This window comes from Rhinolophus sinicus, chromosome 3 (genome assembly GCF_057876585.1).
Source record: "Rhinolophus sinicus isolate RSI-liver-muscle chromosome 3, RSI-T2T, whole genome shotgun sequence".
Lineage (NCBI taxonomy): Eukaryota > Metazoa > Chordata > Mammalia > Chiroptera > Rhinolophidae > Rhinolophus > Rhinolophus sinicus.
The window spans coordinates 89,605,787-89,630,326 of NC_142503.1; the positions used below are offsets into that span (position 1 = coordinate 89,605,787).

Here is a 24,540-nt window from a genome sequence, read left to right on the forward strand (position 1 = left end):
GTCAGGCCCTTTTGGGCTCAGCCCCCAACTCTACCAGTAACTCTGGACAAGGCAATGCAGCATCTCTCCGGAAACTTTCAGGCAAGTTTCCTTATCTGAAAAGTGAAGATGGTGATTCCGACTTCGAATGTATTCACACGTTCAACAGATGTGTACTAAGGACGCACTACAAGCCAGGCACTGGCCACCAGTGGCTACCAGGACAGACACATCTAGAGGGGGAGGCACACAGCAGAGATATAGGTAACCAACAACTGTAATAAGTGCTGCAAAGGACACCCACAGAACAGAGGCTGGAAAGGGGAAAACAGCACCTTCACGGTGAGAAACCTGGCAAACACCACTTAACCAAGTGACCAAGATAAATGTTACCTGTGCTAGGTCATGCTGATGTGTTGCGAACCCCTTGTACAAGGAGGGCACTTCAGCTCTGTGATACTCTTTCCCCACACCCGTAACTCCAGTCTCATCATGAAAAAGTATAAATTCTCAAATAAGGGGCATTCTACAAAATCCCTGACAAGTACTCGTCAAAACTGTCAAGGTCATAAAAAATAAGGAACCTCAGAAAATGTGACAGATTGGAGGAGCCAGTAAGGGAATCCGGATCAGATATACAGGAATACAAAGAGGGTATCAATGGAAAAACTGGTGAAATCCAAATACAGTCTGAAGTTTAGTTAACAATAATGAACTAATGGTGGTTTCTTAACTTTTGACAAATGTACCATCGTGACATAAAATGCTGACATAGGAGAAGGGGGATGGGGCATTTGTGAACTTTCTACACTATCTTTATAACTTTTCTACAAATCTAAAAACTATTCCAAAATAAGGTTTGTTGGGGGGTGGGGGGAAGCAGCAAATGGAGAATAACTAAGGTTAAATAGAGTGGCCCAGTGTGTAGGAAGTCTCTTAAGGATCTCCAAAGGTAAGGAAGTGCTGCTAAGGACTCTTAACCAAGAGCCACAAGAAATGCCCCTCCCCCTTTCACTTAGCACCTAAAATGTGTTTCTGCTGGCTAGGTGATCAGGGCAGACTCTTGTTTTTCTATGCCATGATATTTAATTAGCTCTTTTAAAGCATGTGTTACTTTATCATTTGTAAACACAATTCTTCCCCCTGCTTCCAGCTAGAGATTATCAGGCCTGGAGTAGGAATATCCCAAATGACAAGACTAGGGCTCCCAAGAATTTTTGTTGGAGTAAAGGATGTCCCAGTTTCAGGCCACAGGAGAAGATGGGATCACTTGTGCTAGAATTCAGCTCTTTCCCAACTCACAAAGGAAACAGCTTCCTGGCTCTGAGAATAACAAATACACCATACCCCAGAGGTGGGTGAATGTAAAGCAACACCACTTTCCAAGAGAAATCAGAGCCCTTTTTCAAAGGACCAGCTTTGGAAGAAAGGAGCAGGTGTGGGGGGGTGAGGATAGGGATGAGAAAAAAGGAACACAAACAAAGTGGGAATAGCAGGAGAAAAAGAAGGGGACGGGTGGGGCCTGCCATGGTCCAGGCAGATGCTGGAGGACTTCACGTGCCATCTCCATTTTACAGATGATGAAACTGAGGCTAGGGAGGTTAAACCATCTGCCCAGGGTCATGCACTAGCAGGTGACACATTTGTGATCTGCATCCAGCTCTTTCTGACCCCCAAACCCATGCTTTTTGGAGCCTTGTCCCTGCCACCCCCTGCCCCCCACTCACATCGTTGTAGAGCTTGAATGCCTTCTTCAGGTAGCCGGCCCGCCCGCAGCCCCCAATCAGCACCGTGTAGTTGCACTCAAGGGGCTGGAGTCGCTCCTCCTTCAGCATCTGCCTCTCAAACAGGTCCAGGGCCTCGGCTAGCTGGGGGAGGAAGGAGGAAACAAGGGAGGGGGCTCAGGGTGGCCTCAGAGACCCTCAACAGAGGGAGGGAGGCTGAGACTGACAGATCCCCCCTCAGCCCAAGACCAGGCCTGCCCAGGAGCCACATACACACCCGGGGCCTGTGCCACTGGCCTCCTGGTCCCTGTGCTACAGCAAGGAGCTTTGCAGTAGCCAGGAAGGAAAGCCCACTCGTTTCCCACCATCTATGGGAACTCTCAACTCCACTGCTGTGGGCTACCTTCCCTCCAGCCCGACGGTGAACTCTTTGAGGGCAAGGGCCAAAGAAGTCTTTGCCTCTCTGTGGGCCTATTGTGAAGCCAGGCCTGGCACTCAGTAGGTCCTCAGAAAATGTTAGTTCTGTGAATCTCAGGACCCGTGCTTCCCTTGATGACCCCATCCATAGGCCTGTCCCCTGGGTGTGAGCTGGACGGGAGGCTGGGTTCTGGGCAGTGTGGTTGGTGAGCAGGCTCAATACCAGGGGGCCATTCACAGCAACAGCCTCTTGAGATGCTGTAGGATGGCAGCTCTGGGCGACTAGCTTCCTCCAACTGCAAACACCCTTGGCCCACGGCTGTCTTTGCCCCATCCCCACCCCTAAACCATCCCCCTTCAAATCCCTGCTTCACTCCTTTGTTTTTTTTTCATCCATGCATTCAACCAGTAGTTACTGAGTCCTACTATGTGCCAGGCAAGATCTATCTGCTGAGGCTATAGCTGAGATCAAGATGGTGCTCCCTCAAAGAGCTTATCCTCTGGTACAGAAAGACAGACATCAAATGAGATGACCAAGAAAAATATATAGCATGTGAAATGTGCTATGAACAAAAATGAAGCAGTAAGTGCCAGAAGGATATAGGAGATTCAGTTTTAGATATGACAGCCAAGCAGGGCCTCATCTACAGGGTGACGGGTGACCAAAGATCTGAAGGAGGTGAGGGAAGAAGCCCCCTTGCTATCTGATGGTACGGCCAGAGCAAAGGCCCTGAGGCAGGAGGATGCCTGGGAGTTGGAGGAGCAGAGAAGAGATGGGGGTGGCTGCAGCAGAGTACATGGGGGGATGAGGCCAGCAAGGGGTGAAGAGTGGTGGTAGCAGACCTTGCTGGCTTCGTAAGCCATTGTGAGGACTCTGGCTTCTCTTTGTTTATTTCTCAACTTTTCATTATGGAAAATTTCAAATATACACAAAAGTGGAGAGAAGAGCTAACTACAGTGATTATTAATATTTAGCCAGTCTTGTTTCATCTATACCCTGCACTTCTCCTCCAAACAGAATTTTTTAAAGCAAATTCCAGACATCATTTCATTCATAAAATCTTCAACATGTACCTCTAAGAGAATTTTAAACAAACGAATGTCATTATCAATACTTAATAAAGTGAACACCTTCAATGTCACTGACTACACTGGAAATTTTGGAGAAGAGTTAATGCTATCTGCTTTCTGCTTTAACTGGAAAGTTCTATGCTGTAAGCTGACATCAAGGCAGAAGGTGGCAAGAGCAGTGGGGAGCCCAGTAACCAGGGTAACAGCTGTGAGGGCAAGGAGCAGGCTAAGCCTGGGGGGGCATTCAGGCATGGGATTGTGAGAAGTGTTAGGACTGACATTTTGAAGTTGATGAGAGAAAGAGAAGAGTTAGGAATGACCTGAAAGCATTTGGCCTGGGCAGATGGAATAATGGGGTTGCCAATTAGTGAGATGAAGAAAGTGTAGGGAAAATAAGGTTGGCAACAAAAATTTCAGGTCCATGTGGGTAAGTGTAAGGGAGATGGTGAGGAGGTAACTGGATTCACAGATCGGGAGTCCCCGGGAAGTCCAAGCTGGAGATACGAATACAAGAGCTGCAGTGAGGAGTGGGCACTGAAAGCCAGGAGGCTGGCGGGTCACCTGGTACAGCACCCAGGTGAGGAAAGACAGAGGAGAGGAGAGCCGTGAGCATCCCAACCTTTAGAGATTGAGAAAGCAAGGTGGCCCCTCACAAAGTACTGGACTACCATCAATGGAGGAGCCAGGAGCAGCAGAATCCAAAAGTTCCCTCACCTTCCCTTCTTTGATCAGGCGTTTGCACTGAAAGAAGTACCAGTAAGGGGTGTTTCTCCGGCCTTGCCATGATTTTGGATCCAGTTCATTTTCTTCGTCTTCTTTAACACTCTGTTCCCTGAGCCGTAGGTTATACAACTCGGCCGTTGATTTGCGGAACATTCTCCGAGAAGAGTATTTATCAGAAAGGGTCCCAAAACTCTCCTCCTCTTCTTCCTCCTGGTTGGCCATGGGGCTGGGCTGGCTCAGGTCAGAGCTGCGGTTGTGCATGTTCTGGCTCCCCTGGCGGAGGGGCAACTGAGAGGGCGAGCTGCTGAAGGCTGCTGATGTTGGCCCAGTCGGCCCCATGGCCCTCAGCCAAGCAGGCCACCCCCTAGCTCCTGCCCACCTGGCTCGTAGAGGGTCAAGGCATTGCAGGACAGACAGTCCCATGGGGCGGGGGCTGGAAAAGAGCCGGGAGAGTCTCACAAGGTCCATCTCTGGCTTTTACCTCCAGGGTCTGGCACAGGTCAGAAAAATATTGAAGTTAACTCAGGTTCATAGTCCAAAAAGGCAGAAAGACAGAGAAGTGGTTACAAGCATGAGCCCTGAGGTTAGAAAGCCTACGCTCTGACTTCAGTTCTGCCAAACAACCATCCATGAGTCCCTAGGCACTCAATGCTCTAGTCTCAGTCTCCTCGCCTGTAAATTGGGGCTAACTATAATGTCACCCACACAACACTGTAGCAATGACTGAGGTCTCAGATATACAGTGTGCAGCACAGTGCTGGCATATTAGGCACTCAACAGATATAAGCTATGGATATTACCAAACCATGATAAAAGAGCACAGTGCTGAAATCAGAGCTGAGTTTGAGTCCTAGCCAGAGCTGTGTGACTATGCCTATTACATGATATCCCTGTGCCTCAATTTCTTCAGCAGCAAGGTATGGATAACCCCACTTGCCTCACCACGAGATTATAAGGACTAATGAGATGTTTTTAACACAATGCCTGACAGTTAATAGGTGTTCAAAAAATTGCAGCTATTAATCATTTATTATTAGGAAAAAAATTGTTGGCATTTTGGGCCTCTGCACAGGAAAGCTAACTCAAGCACTTCTTTTCTGCAAAAGTCGTAGACAAATGGGCTAGAGCTGTGCTGTCCAATATGGTAGCCACTGGCCACATGTGGCTGCTGAGCACATGAATACAGCTAATCTGGAGATATGCTGTAAGTACAAAATACACATCAGATTACAAAGACTTTGCACACAAAAAACCAAAACCAATGTAAAACACACAATTATTTTACATGTTGAAATGATAACATTTTGGATACACTGGGCTAAAGAAAATTTAACATTAGTTTCACAATTTTTTTACTTTATTTAATGTGGCTACTTAAAAATTTTAAATTACATAGTGGACACATTATATTACTATTGGACAGTGCTAGGCCAGAGGTCCTGCTTTGTATACTTAAAATTCTTTCATAAAAAGTATCAGAATAACCATTATGAAAATATTTGAAGGTCTGGTTATATCAGATCACCACTGGGAAGACCTCAGAGGTGACGGCAGACTAATAACTGAGGCCCAAGTAGGGAGTGACATGCTGGGGGCCCTGCAGCAGTGCTGTGGGCAAGGCTGGCCAGCGGTGGAACTGGGGTGGCTTTGAGCCCAGGTCAAGGACAGCCTCTCTTGACTAGCGCCCTAGAGACACTAGTGCAGAGGGCCTTCACCATTCCATGGCTGGTGAGGCCTGCGACTCCAATAGAAAGACTCCAAGAGAAACAATGCTAGCATATATGTAATCTTAAAATTTCAATTAGCCACATTAAATAAAGTGTTTACATGCATTAAATGAAATACATAGGATAACAAAAAAAAATCGAGATAGGTATCAGATGTCTTAAAAACAAACTTAATGCTATACTAGGTATATATGCTTCTTTTCAACACACTAAAACAAGATCCTATCTATCAACATGTTAAAGTATTAATGAGTGGAAATGATAGCTTGTAGTAGTTGCACATACTCTATCTCCAACTATCATTTACACTCATCACCACTTGAAATCACGACTTCGTCTTGGAGTTTGGGGCACTGCTAACGCTATTCGTTAGTCGGGAAAGGAAATGCTCAATTTCACAGAGACAATAAAGGTGTAATTTTCCTACCCAAGTTCATTAATCTACCTAGGCTAATAACCACTGAATTAGAGATACGCTGCCTCTGTTCTCCCTTGGGGGGCCAGCCCCTCCCCAGACATCTCCTGGAGCCTCAGGCCAACCCAACCCCTCCACACTGATCTTTAGAATCTCGGTTTCCTCTTGGGACGCCCCGGGCTCAACGCCGGCTGTGACACTCGCTGCCCCTCTGGCCTGTCCCCGCCCAGGTTCCATGCTCCGGTGAGGATCAAATAGGAACTCACTCCGAGTCCAGCGCAGTGAATACGGCCCCGATGTCCGCGCCGCGTCGCCCCACTCCGGCTCCGCGTCCCCAACCTGCCCCTCCGTGCTTCTGACTCTCCCTCCCCGCCACCCTCTCCGAGGCGCACAGGCCCAGCCAAACCTCGCGCAGGCGCAGTCTACGTTGCGAACTCCCTGTTGCGAACTCCCTGCGCCTATATGTTATTCTCGACCGCGAGGCGAGGCGCGCGTTTGGCTGGCGGCTGGAGGTGCCTAGCGGAGCTGCCCGTACTCCGCGCTCGATTGGTCCGGTCTGAACAGGCGAGAGGCTGGCGCGGGCTCTGGGCGCTCCCGGCATTCCGCGGGCGGCGGCGGCGGTGGCGGCGGCGGCGGCGGCGGCGGCGAGGCGAGGCGGAGGAGGACCGTGTGCGGTGGCGGGTGGCAGGTAGAGGTGTGAGAGCGGCGAGGTACTGAGGGGGAGCCGGGCCGGTGGGGCCGCCGCCGCCGCCATGCAGGAAATCATCGCCAGCGTGGACCACATCAAGTTCGACTTGGAGATCGCGGTGGAGCAGCAGCTCGGGGCGCAGCCGCTACCCTTCCCCGGCATGGACAGTGAGCGTGGGGCCGGGGCGGGCAGGCGAAGGGTGCGACCGACTCGGACCTGGAACCCGATCCCCTCGGACCTGGGACCCCCTCCCCCTTGGACTCACGACCCCACCCCCTCGGTCCTGGGACTTGGACTCGGATCTTTGATCCCCTGGGACTAGTTTAAGACAAACTTCAGGAGGGCAAGACCTAGTCTGGCTGTTCAAATAATTCTTGAATGAAGGCGGGTATCCTGGGTTGAAAATCCTTCCCCCACCCCCACACACACCCCAACTACAGGAAAGTACCGTATAACTCTCTTCCCCACCTCCAGCCCCCTACTGTGAGCTCCCTCTTCTTGTTTTCGTCAAAGCTGAGTCTGGAGGAGTCTGGCTGAGGGAAGGAACACCTCTGTAGGATATCCTCAATTAGACTCGCAAGCTCTTTTCTCCTAGGACTCACACTCCTGCGAGCCTGTCTCTTTTTCTCTGGACCCCAATTCGGAGTCATTCATCACACCCTGGCAGCTGCCTGAGCTCCCTTCACTGTTGATAGCACGAGCTTGAGGCTATGGAACCATCCATGCAGGACAGCTCTTTCCATCCCACCTGTCTCTAGCCTGGGACCGCAGATACTTGAGTCTCTGAGGGCAGGCGCAGTGGTGAGGGGCCCACAGACCTGTTTCTAGGGAGGGTCAAGGACATAACTAGCCATGGGTGCTGCCCTGACTGGCCTCAGACTTGGTAGCTGCCCTCAGCACACTGCCTGCCAGTGATCAAGTTCAGTGTGTTAATGCCCAGGGAGGCCACAGCCCCTGTCCTTGAACTTCATTTCTTAGTTTGGGGAAGAATTGTCTGTTCTGCCCTGGAGGCATATTCTTTTATTCTGTCTGCCTGAGACCCAGTCCCCAGGATAGTGGACTGCTGGCTTTAAGGAATGAAGGAAGCAATCCTAACTCTTTTTTGTGAGACTTTTTGAAATGCAAATGAGTGACAGCCCAGGACTCCCAGTTCCAGAGCCTTAAGTCTCTCCCAGCAAAATAGGGCTGCTCCTGAAAAACCAAGGAATCTCTTGCAAGTTAGCAAGAGGCATGAAAGTGGCCTTCAGAGATGCTGTCTGTAGGTTTTCAGCAATTCTGAAATGCCCTCTGAGAGAGAAAACTGTTTATGACACCAGAAGGTTTATTCTGATAGCAGTGGAAGTCCTGGGCTCGTTGGAACAGCCTGTCCCCTGAGCCCACTGACTGCCATTGCGCTCACTCAGCCTGTGTCTCTTGCTCCCCTCATCTGAACTAGCTGCATCTGTGGCAGCAAAAGACTGCTCCTTTAACAATTGTGTGTTGCTGTTGCATATTAAGAGCAGTCCTACTTCTGTGTCTTCAATTATGCTCTTCCCACCCAAATAGCATCTCTCTGGAGCCTGTCTGTCCTCAGTCCACATTTGCTTGTGTTTCCTGTGAGATCATTCCCTCCCTCTGCCTCATGTTAAATTAGCCCTCTGGAATGTCCAAGCACAGTGTAATTAATTTCTGTGATCTTGTGCTCCATCCTTCCTTCCCCCACACACACTTAACTCCGTGAAAGCATCTTTATAATAGGAAGCTCTCAGCCCTGAATAATGATTACTCTCAACAATGTCTCATTTTACGGGGAGTGACTGAAATAAGCAACTTTCTTCTTGCTTGGTTTGGCTTTGCATTCTTTGTGCCAGTCTGTTACCTATACCATGAACCCTTCGTGGGTTAAAGGCCAGAACAGTTCCTTCCCCCATCTTCAGATGTTACCAGTAGTAATCTTACGTTGCTTTGATTGACGCCTCTCCTATTCTCTCCTTTCTACAGAGTCAGGGGCTGCTGTCTGCGAATTCTTTTTGAAAGCAGCCTGTGGCAAAGGTAAGAGACCCCTGGCTCCCTGGGGGATATTCCTTCCACCACCCTAGCCCTTAGCAGACTTGCAGGCCATCAGGTCTCTAGCTTACATTGCTTTCTGCAGACAAACAGTGTCCCTAGATGAAATTGTGGTTTGGGTAAGCTAGGAACATGATGGGGTGTTCTGCCTGAAACCTAAAACACAGGATGGAACCTGGCTCTGAATTGGCCTTCTCATCTCACTTTCCCTGTGGCCACAAGCTGACCTATGACATGAACAGAAGCCCCTAGCACTGAGATGCTCAGGAACTTTCTCCCGGTCACAGAGTTAGTGAGTGACTGAGCCCAGTGTTTGAATCCAGGCCTTTCTGGTTCTACGGAGTCTACACGGACTCACTGTCCTCTGTGTCCTCTCATCAAAAAACCCCATGATATGTGCTCGTTTCGGCAGCACATATACTAAAAAACCCCATGATAGTCCGTCTCGTAGAGTCATGTTCATACTAACCAGGGCCCAACAGAGGCTGCATGAGCCAGACTACCTATCCATTAGTTCATAAGAAGTATCGCAGGGCAGGACCTTACATACCATATAGAGGTCTGGGCATTTTTCTTCCTCTAAGCAATTTTAATCACAAGCTTAAATAGGGAGCACAGAATTAGAGCAAGTTTGTTTTTTATGGCTGATTTTGGCAACTTTGGGTTCTATAACTCAGTCATTTACAACTAAAGCAATAGACTTATCAGGTTGGTCCACCCGGTTGACCTCTGGTGTCTAATTGGAACATCATCGCCCCTGGGCTGGTTTCATGGCCACGTCCTTGCTTGGTAATTTTGCCTTTCTGACCTGCCACCATCTGTCCTTAACACAGGCAATATGCCAGTCTCTTTGTTAACTAATATAGTAGCCACTAGTTACATGTGGCTATTAAAATATAAATTAGTTAAAATTAAATAAAAATGCAGTTCTTCAATCACACTAGTCACATTTTAAGTGTTTTATAGCCACGTGTGGCTACTGGCTGCCATACTTGACAGCATAAATATAGAATATTGCCATCATTACAGAAAGTTGGCAGTGGGTGGGTCTCGTTCTTCTCCAGTCACAACCTCATTCTAGTCAGGCCTTCCCAGTAGTCCTGCCAGGCCACTGTTTAGAAATATGACCTCCGCAGGGTATGGCTCGGTCACATCTGGATGGATGATCGCTTAGGTCCGGCTACAGAAGGCAGACCTCCCCCAATTTGTATACAATGCATTTCTTTAATTCTATACTTGATCTTCTTAGTTCTTGAAGGCTAAGTGGGCACTTTTAACTAAAGATGGAGCCCGCATGGAGTCCAAGCTTCTGGTGGTCCTCTCTACCTTCTCTCTTTTAGGGCTGGGTTTCCAAACCCCCACTCCCCGCAACCCACCCTTCCCCCTGTAATTTTGACCATGTCTGTGTACTGCTGGACCTATTCTTTAAATTAAGAAATAAACTCAACCCCACCTCACCCCCATACCACCCTTCGGCTTGTTAAGCCTCTATCTTATAGTAATATCTGTGAAAACATTATTTGATTTTAGTTAGATTACCAAAATACATTAAAATACATACCTATTTAAACTTAAAATGCCCATGTCCTGCCTAAAATCACATTGCCGTCTGCCAGGGACAGCCGCCACCGGCTAGGACGTGCTGCTTCCAGGGGCTTCGGGGAGGAAGGAGGTGAAGGCACCTTGGCTCCCCCAGGCCCAGTGCCCCTGGGCTCAGGGCCACATCTCTCCTCACACCCACATGTCTTCCTTGGCAGGGGGCATGTGCCCATTCCGCCACATTAGTGGCGAGAAGACAGTGGTTTGCAAACACTGGCTGCGGGGGCTGTGCAAGAAAGGGGACCAGTGCGAATTCCTACACGAGTATGACATGACCAAGATGCCTGAGTGCTATTTCTACTCAAAGTTCGGTAAGGCAGTTGGTAAGGTGTGTGGCCAGGCCTCTCCCTCCACCCAGACCCTCAGCAGCAGTAGCCCTGGGGGGCTGTACCAAGAATCAAGACCCAGCGGAGTTCAGCACTGCTCAGAACCCACAGTGTCTGTCATCTCCCGTCTTTCCAGCTTCAGATGAGAACCTTGGGCATTGCTTTGCAGTCTCAGCTGGAAGGAGATTGGACTGTGGGGAGAGCAGCCCCGCTGTCCAGATGGATCTGTGTGCTCATAAGTCCTTTCCATGGGGCAGTGGTCACCACCTGCCTCCTCTTTGGGTCCTCTTAGTTATGGGGAGTTACAGTTATCCTCTAATAATCCCTACATCTTTGTAGTGCTTCAGGTTTTTGAGTACTTTCAGGTTCTTTGGGAAGTTGAGACTAATGAAGGTCTCCCAGTGGGTGAGTGAGCCGTGCCGAAGCAACCTCCCTTAAATCAGCTTCTTCTTTCAGCGTGGCGACTGATTGTCCCCCGGGCCGAGTTGGTTCCTTCTCTCTGGGAGTGTCATCCCAGGTAGTAGCTTTGTCTATCCTAAATACACCTTAAGAATAGCAGGTCTTGGGGCTGTCTTCTGGTGGCAAAGAGCCGTTTTTCACCTTGAAACAGATTGCCTTGATCCCTGCTTAGTGAACACGTGGCCTCAGCTGTCCTGAGTGAACTGCATTGAGAAGTGGGGATGGGCTGAGAGCGGTGGGTTAGCACAGGGCTTAGCTGAGCTGTTGTGCTCCCTGGTGGAATTAGAAACCCTCCCCCCCCCCCCCCCGGCGTTCTGCTCTGGGTGAGGTTACCCAGGAATTAGCCCTGGTGGTCAGGACAAGGGCAGGCTCTGGCCCCAGGACTGCCATCCCCAGCCCTGTGCATGGCCTGGCGGAAGGTTGGACGCCTCCGTACTCTGTGTGGGCCGAGGTGTGCTGGGCCTGCCACAAACTTCCAAAGCTCTATTGTCAGAGGAGATGTTCATTATTTCAGCAGTCCAACAGGCTTGGCCTGCTGGCTTGTTAATGATCGTTGTGGCTTTTCTTATAGAGGCAGCACAAGCTGAGAAGTCAAAGCACAGTCAGAAATAAGATTCAGACTTCCCAGCTCCCCACCCTCTCTTCTCCATCCACAGCAGCCCTGGAGCCAGCACTGGAAGGAAGCAGGGGCTTCTCCATGGGAGCCTTCTCCCAGCTGGCCTGAAGGTGGGCGTGAGCCCTCATGGGCACCTCTGCAGACTGGCCTGGGTTCCCTTCTTGCCCTGTAGAGCCTGTGCTGGTGCACACACACTGTCTGCAGCTCCTGTCACCTGTGCTACAGGTGACGCAGGGGAGGGCTCCCCTTCTAGGCAGTGAAGAGGACAGATCCAGGCCCTGCCCCATGGTGCTTTTGCTCTAGTGGCCCAGGGAGAGGCAGCTAATTTGCCAGCGAGGTGAAGAAGAGAATTGTTCACGATACGTGCTCTGAAGGAAAGAAACAGTAATGGAACCACATAAGGAAATCACCGTTAGGCAGAATGGTTGGGAAGGCCTCTGAGGAGTTGAGACCTAAGCTGGGATCTGAAGGCTAAATAGGGGACGGTCTTGGAAGAGCTGGGGGGCCAGTGTGGCTGGAGGGGAGGAAGAGACTGGGGAGGGTAGGCTGGACCATGTAGGGACTTGGGGGTCTGGGAAGGAGTTTGCATTTTCTCAGATTGGTCTTTCATGTGTAATGAGGATGGGAAGGGCAAGCATGGAGGTGGCAGAACCGTAGTTGGGTGAAAGATGCTGGTGGCCAGCTGGGCCAATTGCTCCTGAGAGGAGCTGTCGTAAAGACTTTACTTGCGTTCTACCACGTGCCCCAGCCTGGAATTCCCAAATCTTCCCTACTTTTGTCCTGAAAGGTAGACTCTTCAGACCTTTCCCCTGTCCCAGCTAGTAGATGTGAAGAGCTCATCACTGTGGAACAGTAATGTCATGGCCTTAACTGGTGCGTTTGCCTCCCTGGGCATGTGGTGCCTGGGACACCCCCTGCGGGTAAGGGACGGAGCCGTAAGTTACTTGATGAGTATATACCCTGTGCCTGGCTGTCAGTGTCATTGACTCGCGTGGCAGCATGGACACATGTGAGGGGAGGACCTTCACAGCCACGTACAGGTCAGGAAACAAGCTCAGTCCTGTGCCCTGAGTCTCAGGGTCTGCCAGGCCAGCTCCAGAAGCCAGCACCACCTGGCCCTCTGCTGCACAGCAGGCCCCAGCCCTGGGGCAAGCTGAGGTGGGTCTGGGTCCAGCTCTCCCGGAGCTGTCCCCAGTGGACGCGTGTCTGGGTTTCCCTGCAGGGGAGTGCAGCAACAAGGAGTGCCCCTTCCTGCACATCGACCCCGAGTCCAAGATCAAGGACTGCCCTTGGTACGACCGTGGCTTCTGCAAGCACGGTAGGTGTGGTGGTGGCGGGGCCCCCTGCAAGAGGCCCGTCCTCCCTTCCTCTGCCCACATGACCCTCTGCCTGTCCTGCCTGTTCCAGCAAAACCTGTTAGGCGTTTGGGGGCTCGTGAGGCCTTTTCACACCCTCAGCTCGCTTGAGTCTCCCAAGACTCCTGTGTGGGCTGCATTCTCACCTGCATTTTTGATAAGGAAACTAGCATTTTAGAGATTGTGTGTCCTGCCCACTGTCCCCTATGAGTAAGAGGCAAACCCAGCATTTGAAGCCTTCCTGTTGCTCTCTGCACCCCAGACGGTGGTCTGGGCATGGCTCTGACTGGCAGAGGGGCACAAGGTTGTCCACTGAAGAGGGGATGGTCTGAGTGACCTGATGCTTGGCTCCACAGGTCCCCTGTGCAGGCACCGGCATACGCGGAGAGTCATCTGCGTGAATTACCTGGTGGGATTCTGCCCAGAGGGGCCCTCGTGTAAATTCATGCAGTGAGTAGCCAGCCCCTACGACCCCCACCCCTCCCCCACCACTCCTGCCCCAGCCCCTGCTGCTCTTTACACCTTTCCTGGGTCTCCTTGGCACAGGTCCTAAGACGGGTAGGCATGTGTGTGTGTGGGGGGGGGGGGAACACTTGCTGCTTCCTGAGCCCAGAGGTGGCTCTGCCTAGACCAGCACTTAACCGTTATTGGGTCACAGCTGTCAGGGAATCATGAAAGCTATGGGCCCTGTGCTCCAGTGAAACTCATGCCCACACAGCCTTACCTATCACTTAGGGGCCTCAGATTAAGAACCTGTGCCCTACAGGACGGAACTACAGTTTCAAGGCCTCCTGTACGGAGGTGCTGAGCGTGGGGTTTCCCACATGCTACTTGATGTAATTCACAGGTGTGAGAGAGAATGTCCTCTTTCACACGAGAACAGCTGGCCTGAAGGTGGGCTCACGCCCACCTTCCGCCCAGAGCTTAGCCACTGGTGGTAGGTGGTGGTACCTGCTCAAAGGCAAGTCTGTGGGCCTCTGAAGCTGGGTTCTTGCTCAGCAGGGCTCAGCACTCCTCTCCTCGGCCTCAGGGCATGTGTCACTTTGGGCGGTTGAGGGGACAGGGTGGCACTGGGTGGGACCAGTGCAGTCTCCCCCTCCTGTGCTACCTCCATCTGTACTGCCAACCCCTGTACAGGAGCAGTGCCCTGGTTGTTGCCACACAGTGGGCAGGTGGCTGCTGAGCTGGTCTTGCTCCCTAGATGAGAGCCCAGGAGCCCGCAGGTGGCCCAAGAGGTCCTGTTTGTAAGGCAGGCAGGCGTGTCCCCTGGGAATCTGTGTTGTCGGAGGAGGCTTGGCACTTTGGGACCCTGCAGGGAAGGGTGTGTATTGGAAGGGGCTCCCATGTGCAAAGCCCTGATGGAACAAGCTCGTGCTTTCTGACAGTACCAACTCTTTCTCACTATTTGCATTATTTCCTGTAGGATCTGTGATTTTCTGTCTTCCATTTCTAACCTGAAAGCTGCTTAGTGAGGGAATCAGGGAAGCAAAATGAAAGAATTCATGTGTGCACTGTGGCAAAACTATTATTTTTATGGATTTCACAGCTCAGCTAACAGTGTTACCTTTTCAAGATTTATATATACTCTTAAGAAAAACCATGAAAGCTTTGTTGTTATGTTGTTATTTGGTCCTAATAGTGATTCAGTTTTCTATAGCTTACTTTTAGAGGGTAGGTAGATGGTTAATTATTTAACATGATATTAAAACTTTCTATATCCTGAATTATAAACTGAAGAAAATCATACAATTTTTGAGGAAATGTATTGATTTATTTAAACTACTTGTGAAGTTGCATTTCAAAGTATGACCTCACAATCTTAATTTATCCATAGCAAACCTGTCTATATATGGTTGCCAATGCTTGGTTTATAATTTAAATATTAAAAATTTTAAATTAAAAATTTTTTCATTCATTTCTCTGAGAAGCACTCTCCCCAGGCCTCAGCCAGGTGTGGGCAGAGCTGGGTCTGAGCCCAGGTGTGTCAGTTCTGTTCTCCCCACTGTCCTATGGCCTCGGGCAGAGGTGAGCCAACAGCTACCCCATGTCCAGGTGGTTCATGTTGCTCTGTGCTTAGGGACTAGACTGGCTGTGATTTTCCCGGGGCCATAATTTGAGAACACGGCCCAGCCTAGCTCCTCTTTCATCTCTTCTTCTTTTGTTCTCATCCTTTCTGGCTGCTGGGTGTCCAGCCCTCGATTTGAACTGCCGATGGGAACCACCGAGCAGCCTCCACTGCCGCAGCAGACGCAGCCTCCGACAAAGGTACTGTGTCCTGGCCCCTCCTCGGCCCCATGGCATTGCTGGTCCTGGCAGTGCCCTTGCACAAGAACTCAATGCCTGCATCAGTGCGCGGTCTGTCATACACCCAGCTGGATACCCTGGGAGGGCTCGGGAAGAGGTGCGACAGGAGGGGAATCACCCTGAGTTCCAGCAGAAAATGTATGGAGCAAAACAGTTTGCATCTCCCTCTAGAGATGGAGAGTTGTCTGCTGGAGCCGAATGCCGACTTGGCTTCTCTTCCCTTGACTGGCCAGTGCCTTGGCAGCTCAGCAGTGCCTGCCTTGGGAGCCAGAGTGGGAGACAGCATGGGTGCCACGTGTCTGCTGCCTGCTCTTGCTTCTGGTTCAGACCCTTCCCTTTACAAACAGGGAAACTGACACTTTTAGAGGGAGGGGCTTGCCTGAGGGGCCACACTGGGCAGGAGCAGATCTGGTAACAGAACCAAGGCTGGCTGGTTCTCTGGCCAGTGCTGTGAGCGCTCTGTGTGGATGTTCTCTACTGTAGGGAAGGCTGGGAACAGGGCTAAAGGACCAGCTGGCTCCAGTCTAGGGAGTCCTATAACCCAGCAGGCGGCTGATTCTCTCAAGCAGGGGAAAGAGGAAAATGCCATAGACAAATGGGCATCTGCAGCAGCCCCCACCCCCCAAACCAAGGGTATCCTGGATATTTGGTTAAGGGGGTGGGGAGTTGCGGACCCAGAGGAAGGGCTGGGCAGTGCGCTAGGGAGGGTCTCAATAGGCTGAGTAAATCCGCCTACTGACCTTAAAGCCTTACCTCTTGCCTGGCTGGACTCTGAGCCCGTTGCCGTAGCCCCGTCCAGCCCTCCCCAGTGCTAGAGGCTGAAGAGCCAGGTGGAGATGTGCCGCACTTGCTGCACTGACCCCTCCCTCAGGAGGTTGTGGGGCAGATCACACAGAATTCCTTATCAGCAAATCTGGGAATTCCTGGGTGTGGGTGCAGCCATGACAACCTGGGCGTTTCTAGCTCTGGGTTCCTGCGTTAATGGAAGCCAGAGCCAGGAACCACTTGGTTGGGAGATGGCCTTGCTGTCCACTCCCGACCCCAGGAACCCCTGTCCTCCTTGCTCACATGACTCCGTAGTGGAGGGCCCTCTCAGCCCCTAGACCACAGGTCAGCGTGTCAGCCTCCAGCTGTTTTTCTGTGACTGTTGCTCGCCGTGTAGGCTGTTAAACATCTGGCTGAACCAAGCGTTCATCCTCACCTGAAGCTAGAACCTCAGAAACAAAAGTAAGGCCTGCTCATGCCCTCGCCCTGCTGCCCAGAGACCTCGTCTCTTTGGTGTTTTGTTTTCTTTTATTTTTTATTTCTGTGTGTCTGCATGGTATTTTTCGGGCAGCAGCTCCTGCCATTATCACCAGATGTTTCTTTTCTGCCTGCTCTCCTGAGTGGGGCGCCACGGAAGCCCTTCTTCCTGCTGGCCATGCGGGAGCAGTCCTGCCCTCTTTTTTTTCCCCGGCCCCATTGGTAGTCTGCGTGCACGTGTTTTCCGCAGTAAAACCGTGTTGTGTAACTCTTTCCAGCAAAGTAACAATCCGCCATTACAAAGGTCGTCCTCCTTGATCCAGTTAACGAGTCAGAACTCTTCTCCCAATCAGCAGAGAACCCCGCAGGTCATTGGGGTCATGCAGAGTCAAAACAGCAGTGCAGGCAACCGGGGACCCCGGCCGTTGGAGCAGGTCACCTGTTACAAGGTGAGTCTTGGGTCTGGGGAGCAGGGAGGGGTCCTTACAGTCAGTGGCCTTCGTTCCCCAGATAGTTAATTTTGGAGAATGAAAAATCTTTGCTTTTGCTGATTATAAAAGTGGGCCACTCTGGTGGGCTAGAGACCATCCTACTTCCTTTCACAGCACACCAAGGCCAGGTGAACGATTAAACATGCCCTGTTGAAGGAATGGAGTGTACTTGCAAGAAAGGGAGGGAAATCTTTCAGAGGCTAGGGACAAAGTGGAAGCACAAATCCAGAGACAAGAAGGAACGCTAAGGCCTCTGGTTGTCCTTAGACCTCACGTGGGCACACTCCAGGGAAATAGAGAAAGCTTTAGGCCTACACACAGAGGAATCAGAATACCTTTCTCACCCCCTATTCACACACACATACATAAAATAGGACACTCGGGGAAAGGGTAAACTTTTAAAAACCCACTAGGAAACGTGTCATTCTTGGCTCTGGAGGGGAAGGGGGAGGGTCCCTTGAGAGTTTATAGTCACTATTAGGCCCTTCCAAGAGTTGGGGCCTGTATCTTGCCCTTGGTGAGCACTAAAAAGCTAGTTTTCTAATCTAAAACAGTCCCAAAGGGTGGGCTTCTGGCACCTGGCTCTTTGAGAAATTTATTCTCAACTCAGGTCCCACAAAATTCCCAGCTAGAATTCCAAAGAATGAGTTCATAATTAAAAATCACAAAACATAGAAGGAAACAAGCACCACCAAGTGAGTCAGCATAAACAACTTTACAAAGACTAGACTCACGAAGACTTCAGATTGGCAGTTGTTAGACCAAATGCAAAGTTAGTACATGCTTTTTGTAAAACTTTTTGATGGTATAGACGTGTTTAGGATATAAAGTGAGTGTTGCCTTACTCTCCCCTTTCCTAAAACAGCCACTTCATTCAGTGTGTTCTGTTCTCATGCTCTTTGGTTTTGGTACCCCTTTACCCGCCCAAACCCCCACAGGCAATCCCACTGTGGACCCCTGGACCCCTCTTGGAGAACTGCTCTTCTAAACTTATATTCACATACGCACAACATAGTATATATTTTAATATAAATAGGGCCCTAGTATGTATAAGTCTATACTCTTTTCTTTACAATATATCATAGATCTGTGTATCAGTGTATGTAAATCTAATCTTTTCTTTTCAGTGACTGCATAGTATAACCACAATTTATTTTACAAGTTCTCGTTGGTAGACAATTAGTTTTTGCTGCTGAAAACAATGCTGCATGTGGCACTGAGACCTTTGTGAGTTCTTGTCTGATGTTGGTAGCATCCATGCCTACAAGTAGAGGTCTGAGCCCAAAGGCATATTAATACTTCAATGTCCATAGAAAAGCCAGGCTACGGGGCACTTCCCATGGCCCACAGCCATCAGATGATCAGCGAGCACCTTCAGTGCCAGCTCTGCTGAGCAAATAGGCTGCTGCTGTTATCAGGGGAGGGGAAGGTAGGTGCCCAAAGACGCTGAATTTAAAAGTGTGCATGGATTCAGGGAAGACCTCAGATTTCAGAGTCTGAGCCCAACAGGTGAGGCAAGTACAGAGAGGAGGCTGTGAAGGTGAGGTGAATGGGGGTGCGTGCACTGTGCATGGCAGACAGCTTCTGAGCAGTGTTCTCAGTACAGTGAGCAAACTTAGGTGTCCTGTGGGGAGCGTAGTTGTCATCTTGCCCCCCTGCAGGACTCTTCAACAGGGTTTCTGTGACGCAAACTCGCCTACGTCCTGGACTTTAGAAAGCTGGGGCAGGGGCTTGCCAATCTTCTTACCAGGGGTGCTTCACAGTTAATATTAAGACGCCTCGTGGGACTCCTGGATTTCTCAAGAAAGGCTACGGAGGCTGATGGACATGCCAAGTGCCATGAACGGGCCCACGTAGTCATTCCCTCTGGTCATCACATCAGCCAGAGGACTAACTGGCCGCTCTGTAGGCCACTCGTCCACACAAAGGTCACACAGATCAGACATGGGGATGGCAGGGTCAGGGGAAAAGAGCAGCCAAGAGTTCTGGGCAATGACCAAGAAGAGCCCCACGTTCCCGCCTGGAGACTGGGAGAGCGCTGAGTGGGTTAGTGCAGAGTGGGTGCCCCTACTGCCTCTGGACCCCTCGTTCAGTACTTGAGGCTGCCATTCGCTCCTTTTCTGAGAATTCTGCGTTTTGAGGAGCAAGAAGAAAGAATGAAGGGGAGCTAAGGCAGGGACTGGGTAGTCAGGGCCAGCGCTCGATTTCTGAGAGGTGATTTTACCAGGTCTGTTCACCCAAATCTAACCATTGTCCCGTCTCTCTGATCCTGTGACTGAAACCTGTCCCCAGGGGTAGCTTAGGCAGGTGTGCAAGAGCCAGGAGGGAGAACCCTGGGTGCAGCCTACCCTCAGTGTCCACAGCAATGAATCCCCACGTTGGGGGAGGAGCCTCGTAGCTTCTCTCTTTGTTTCCTCAAGTCTCCGAGGAGTCCCAGAATGGTGCCTCAGAGGTAAGTGACCGGCCAGCCATGCAGAGGGGCTTGGTCCCCAGGCAGGTGGGGGAGCTCTGGTGCCATGGGCTTGTCTTCAACCTGCCACCCACTGAGAGCCCACGTTGGCGGGCCCTGGTGCGGCCAGGCCAGAGGCGCTCCCTGCTGTGTGCTCAGATCAGCCTGTGGCCGCAGAGGAAAAACTTCTCTTCCATTTGTCAAGTTGTCGGCTGCAGTTTTTGTGCCACCATACCTTCTGGAGCTCCCTTTCTCTCATGTTTGAATGAAAATCTGTACCACTGAGGATTTCAGAGTCCCCATTCTCTACCTGTTGTTTGGTGGGTGCTGCCTTAGTTGAAAACTGCATTTGAAAACGGTGTTTTTTGTGTTTGTTTTGTCTCCTCCTCCTTGCTGTTCCCAGTGTGGTGAAAAAGGACACTACGCCAACAGATGCACCAAAGGGCACTTGGCCTTTCTCAGTGGACAGTGACAGCAGCTGGAGCCAGCTCGGAGCAGCCCAAGGGGCCCTGTCGTTGGGGCCTACTCCAGGCCATCCTCGGGAGCGTGCATTGAACTGTGTAATGCCAGTGTTGGTGCAACTCTGGCTGGGGCTGGCAGGCAGGCACACTGGGGTTTATCATTCTGTGGGGCTGTGTCTGCCAGTTTCCCTATCATTTTGCTGTAATTTTTTTTTTTTTAATGGGACATGTACTCCAGTTGCCCCAAGTCAGCATCATGTTTGTCTAGGCATCAACACTTCCTGTCTGGGATTCCCTGCACACCACCCTCTGGGGAGGGGAGGAATTTGTGGGGAAGGGCTTATGCTAAGCAGTTGTGTGTGAAAGACAGCCCTTCCCCTGGGGCCTCATTAAACACCAGTTCTCCGTGACCCCAGGGGCTGGTGGATCATTAAAACTGGCCAGGTCATGCCTGCTTCCTCCACGTCCTGCTGAATTCAGAAGCTGTGCCTATCAATGTGATTTGCACGAGGCAGCCCTTCAGGGCAAATCCAAGGGAGCTTGTTGCTTAGCCTGGCCCTGCTCCAAAGTGGCAGCAACTGAGAGGAGGGGTGTAGGGCTCTCAACTGTGAGGGTCTTTTTCCTCTGGGCTTACTTTCTTGGGGCACTCACTTGACAGTGTTTAAGGTATACCTTCAGCTGGAGCTGCAGACCACCCTTTAAATAGATGACACAGTCCATCTGTGCACCTACCTCCTGCCCCATCAAGTGTCTGTACTACCAGACAGCTTTGGCCTAAGGAGACCACCCTGCCGAGCCTGGAAATGTGAAACCATCACCTGGAACCTGCTGGGCAAGTGGGCCTATCCAAGTTCAATTACAAGGACAATTTTTATGAAGTTGATTAAAGCTTGTTTTTTAAGCTATGTCTCATTACTTCAAGGATTCCATGCCAAAGAGGGGGTCTTGCTATTGGCTGCACTAGATGCCTGGCACGAAGCTTTGATATTGGTGCCCACTTGTCCCCTTTCAACAAATGTGCATTTCAGGAAGGCAAGTGATGCTGTCAGTGAAGAAAGGCCTTTTCACTGGCAGCTGGAAAGGTCTGGAAGCTTGGCCTTTGGAACAGCCACCTGGCAGGACTCCTTACTTTGCATTTCATGTTGGATGGTATGTCAGGTCTTCTGGGAGGTAATTAGCCACAGCCTCTCACCCTCTTAAACACTCCACACAGTTTAGAGGCTCACCATGCACCCCTTAACAAGTTCTGGCCTTCATGTCACTTTACCAAAGACCTCTGACGAAAGGTAAGGAAGAGTGCTGGATACAGGGGCAGTTGTGAGCTATCAGGGCTGGTGCTTTCCCTCCCCAGGATCATGCTACTGAGTTTCCTGGAGACGATAATGCAGAAAGATGGGGGAGGGGAAGGCATTCTTAGGAACACAGGGCTTCTGCTTTATACTGTGTGTGTGTCAGCTGACAAGGCCAAAGTGTTTAGGACACTCTAGGCCAAGAGCAAGGAAACACTTGACAGGGTAGCGCTAAGTGACACCCACCCTGCTAACAAACTGGGACAAGATCCCAAAGTGGTGTAGGGAGCCCATCAAGGCCTCATGGCTCAGCCCTGGGCTGACAGCCCCCCTTTGGGAATGGTAGCGCAATCTCATCCCACCTCGAACAGGGGAGCTCCTCGAAGTGCAGGGAAATGGCTAAACCAGTGAAGCAGCCCAGAAGCAGTCAGGTCATCTTTTATTAGGTGTCAATTACGATACGAAAGGATTCAGGGGTGCTGGGCAAAGGCCATGGTCAGGAATGCAGTGTGTGTCCACACAGCCCTCTTCAGTGGTACTTGCGTCGCCGCTCATGCTCTGAAGTTAGAAAGGCAAAATGGTAAATTTCTTAAGAGGTACAGTGAAAGCACACAATGACAGGGAGGGCAGCAGGCTAAATCACATAAAGCCATCCTGAGGATTCCTTTCAGGAAGTGACCCAGAACCTGCTTGCCAGCATCTCAGCAGAACCAGCAGAGCTGGGGACACGAAGGCACCTCAGGTGCTCATCTGCCACCTGGCCAGCCTCGTCCTTTCCAAAAGGAACATCCACTCAAACAGCCCCGGAGAACCTGTCCAGTCCTTCAGAGCCAGCGTTGCCACAGACTGGCAGGGGGCTGGACACTGTTGGAAACAGTGCATGAAACCAGTCGGTGGCCACCAATGACACTGTTCCAGCATCTCCCACCAGACAAGCTCCTCTCAGGTCTCAGGACCATGAACAGCTACGCTTTTCCAGAGCACTGCACGATACTGGCTTGTACCACTCCACCTATTTTCCTCTGCCCTGGCTGCTAAAAAGATGAAGCCAAAATTTCCACCAACCTCTCACAGAGCCTGCAGTATCTTACAGAATGCTTCCTAAGTATTAACCTTTGTCCCAGCTTCAACTTCTTTTTTCTGTCTTCATTTTCTCTTTGCCACAATTTTCTCACTTAAAATAATATCCTATATACTGTATGAGTATTCTGACAAGTCCCTCCAATTCTTCAGCTATCAGTATAATGACGGACTTCTAAATCTGACAGTGAACCAATGCCACCCTCACAGGAAACCCCACCGGAGGCAAGGCAACCCAAGAGACACTCACTGAGTTCCTTGTAGGAACGGCAGTAGTTGAAAAGCACATAAGCTGCCAGCACCATGGAAACCCCAGCAACATTCCCTTTCTTCACATTGACGTACTTGTTGTAATACCGGTAATAACCTGTGAACGAGAGGAAGTCACTGCCCTGCTCTGCTGGGGATGCTTCACACAGCGCAAAGCAAAGTCTGACTGGAATCCAGGGACCCACGCACCCTACATTCACTGGTTGATAAAGGGAAAAGCACAAATGCCCCACGAGCCCAGGACAAGCTCCAGCTAGGCCCCCTGCTCCTACCCTTTGACCTTGGTCGTGTGTTAATAGATTGGCCCAGCCTGTTGGCCTTTGATCATACTTCACCCAGGGGATCCCCTGACCCAGAATCCAACCCCCAATAAAGGCCACGTGACTGTGGCCAGCTGAGTCAGCCTGGCCCTCAGGGAAGAAGAAGGCTTCATGCATCTGTCTACTGGGTGCCCCCACCAGTGAAGAAACAAACAGTATCTGCCCTCCTGGGGCTCAGGGCTTAGTAGACAGAAAGAGAATGAAATGATCATAGAAGCCACAGTTTACAACCGTGAGGAATCCCAGGAAGGAGTACGGCACTGAGCTGTGAGCACGAGCAGGCCACATTCACCTCCACTGAACACCACTGTTCTAACTCAAGTGTGGGCAAAAGGCCGAGTATTCTAATCTGAGGGCAAAGCTGAGGAAAGGCCTCAGGGCAGGAGGAAACGTGACACAAAAGACAGCCACAGGGTGGCCAGAATTAGAAAAACAGGAGGGGGGCCCCTGAAGAGGCTGGAGATCCCACAGGCCCCCATGGGGTTATCTAGGTCTTTATTCCTAGAATGACGACACAGGTTCCACAGGACTGAGCTGAGTAGTCATGCACTTTAAAATGCACAGACCCGAGGACAGACCATTTGGAATATTCATCTTGGAAGTTTTCCCTGGCAGGGAGATAAGCACTGCATTATAGATTGATGTCTACTATGTTTCAAACTCATTTTCCTCTTAAAGAAGTCTCATGATGTAAAAACGCTCATAGACATTTCTTTAAGATGAAGGCAGTGGTACCGGTTCCAAGCAATAGAAAACATTTTCTTGGCTGAAATATCTCAGAGCCAGGATTTGACAGGACCAATCAAACATGGAATTCAAGGGCTAACAACCCTTGTCCTCTACATAAAGACAAGGCCTTTACTACCCAAATTAATTCAGGGCAAAAAGAGGCCTGAATCCCCAGAAGTTTGCTTTTGTTTACACATGTCCATAAGGCTCTGACCTCTTTGAAACGCTCCAGCAATGCCTTTAGGGGTGAAATCCCGCATCAGTATCCACTTTGGCAGCTCCCCTATTTTGACATCCATGAGTTTCTTGTCCTTCATTGGTACTGAAAAGCAAAAACACACACACTGAAAAATCTCCCAATAACAAATAGCATCCTTTTGTGTCACTTATTTCAATAATTTACTAAAGGGGCATTTGATAACATCACTACATAGAGGCTGAACATAAGTAGTGATAAGAATAAGACAGCAAATTCACTATTTTAAGTCATAGACTATATAATGGCAGAGCTGCTGCAGTGACAGCTTTACTAATAAACAGGATTTTGAATACAAAGCTTACTGGGAATAACTGTAAAAAGAGAACTAAGGACCATGAAGAAGAAAGCGATCAAGTGGAGGACAGAAGAAATATGACTGCAAAGCTAATATTTACATTACATATATTAGCTCACTTAATCTTCAAAGCGAGTAGTTGATGCCTTTATTTGGAAGGTGGCAGGGGGCGGGTTGACTTAAAGAAGATGGGCAACTTGGCCAAG

At 50.3% G+C, this 24,540-nt stretch overlaps 2 protein-coding genes across 9 annotated transcripts in view; one reads left to right on the top strand and one right to left on the bottom strand.

Annotated features, from left to right (window-relative positions):
* LOC109438446 (ATP synthase F(0) complex subunit f, mitochondrial) overlaps nucleotides 1–24,540 on the bottom strand; it is a 41,454-nt gene that overhangs the window by 12,449 nt on the left and 4,465 nt on the right. Inside the window, exons 2-5 of one of the 6 annotated variants that reach the window (XM_088796693.1) lie at nucleotides 23,995–24,102; nucleotides 12,893–12,908; nucleotides 3,906–4,392; nucleotides 1,707–1,847 (exon numbers count right to left, since the gene is read on the bottom strand). In XM_088796693.1, the coding sequence (XP_088652819.1) occupies nucleotides 1,707–1,847; nucleotides 3,906–4,392; nucleotides 12,893–12,908; nucleotides 23,995–24,102 (752 nt within the window). Of the gene's footprint in view, nucleotides 1–1,706; nucleotides 1,848–3,905; nucleotides 4,405–6,322; nucleotides 6,615–12,892; nucleotides 12,909–21,803; nucleotides 21,940–22,711; nucleotides 22,829–23,994; nucleotides 24,103–24,540 lie in introns of those variants that run through there. The other 5 variants (XM_019718317.3, XM_019718316.3, XM_074328535.2 and 2 more) reach the window with 5 other exon arrangements.
* Nucleotides 6,664–20,993, top strand: CPSF4 (cleavage and polyadenylation specific factor 4). 3 transcript variants are annotated; one of them, XM_019718325.3, is made up of 8 exons: nucleotides 6,664–6,911; nucleotides 8,725–8,775; nucleotides 10,548–10,700; nucleotides 13,013–13,108; nucleotides 13,502–13,595; nucleotides 15,338–15,410; nucleotides 17,045–17,140; nucleotides 20,035–20,993. In XM_019718325.3, the coding sequence occupies exons 1-8, from the start codon at nucleotides 6,809–6,811 to the stop codon at nucleotides 20,101–20,103; spliced, it is 735 nt and encodes a 244-aa protein (XP_019573884.1). In that variant the 5' UTR covers nucleotides 6,664–6,808; the 3' UTR covers nucleotides 20,104–20,993. The 3 variants fall into 3 exon arrangements, with proteins under 3 accessions (XP_019573884.1, XP_019573883.1, XP_019573885.1); XM_019718324.3 differs by having other exon boundaries at nucleotides 6,673–6,911; nucleotides 16,970–17,140; XM_019718326.3 differs by having other exon boundaries at nucleotides 6,673–6,911; nucleotides 17,048–17,140; nucleotides 20,035–20,245.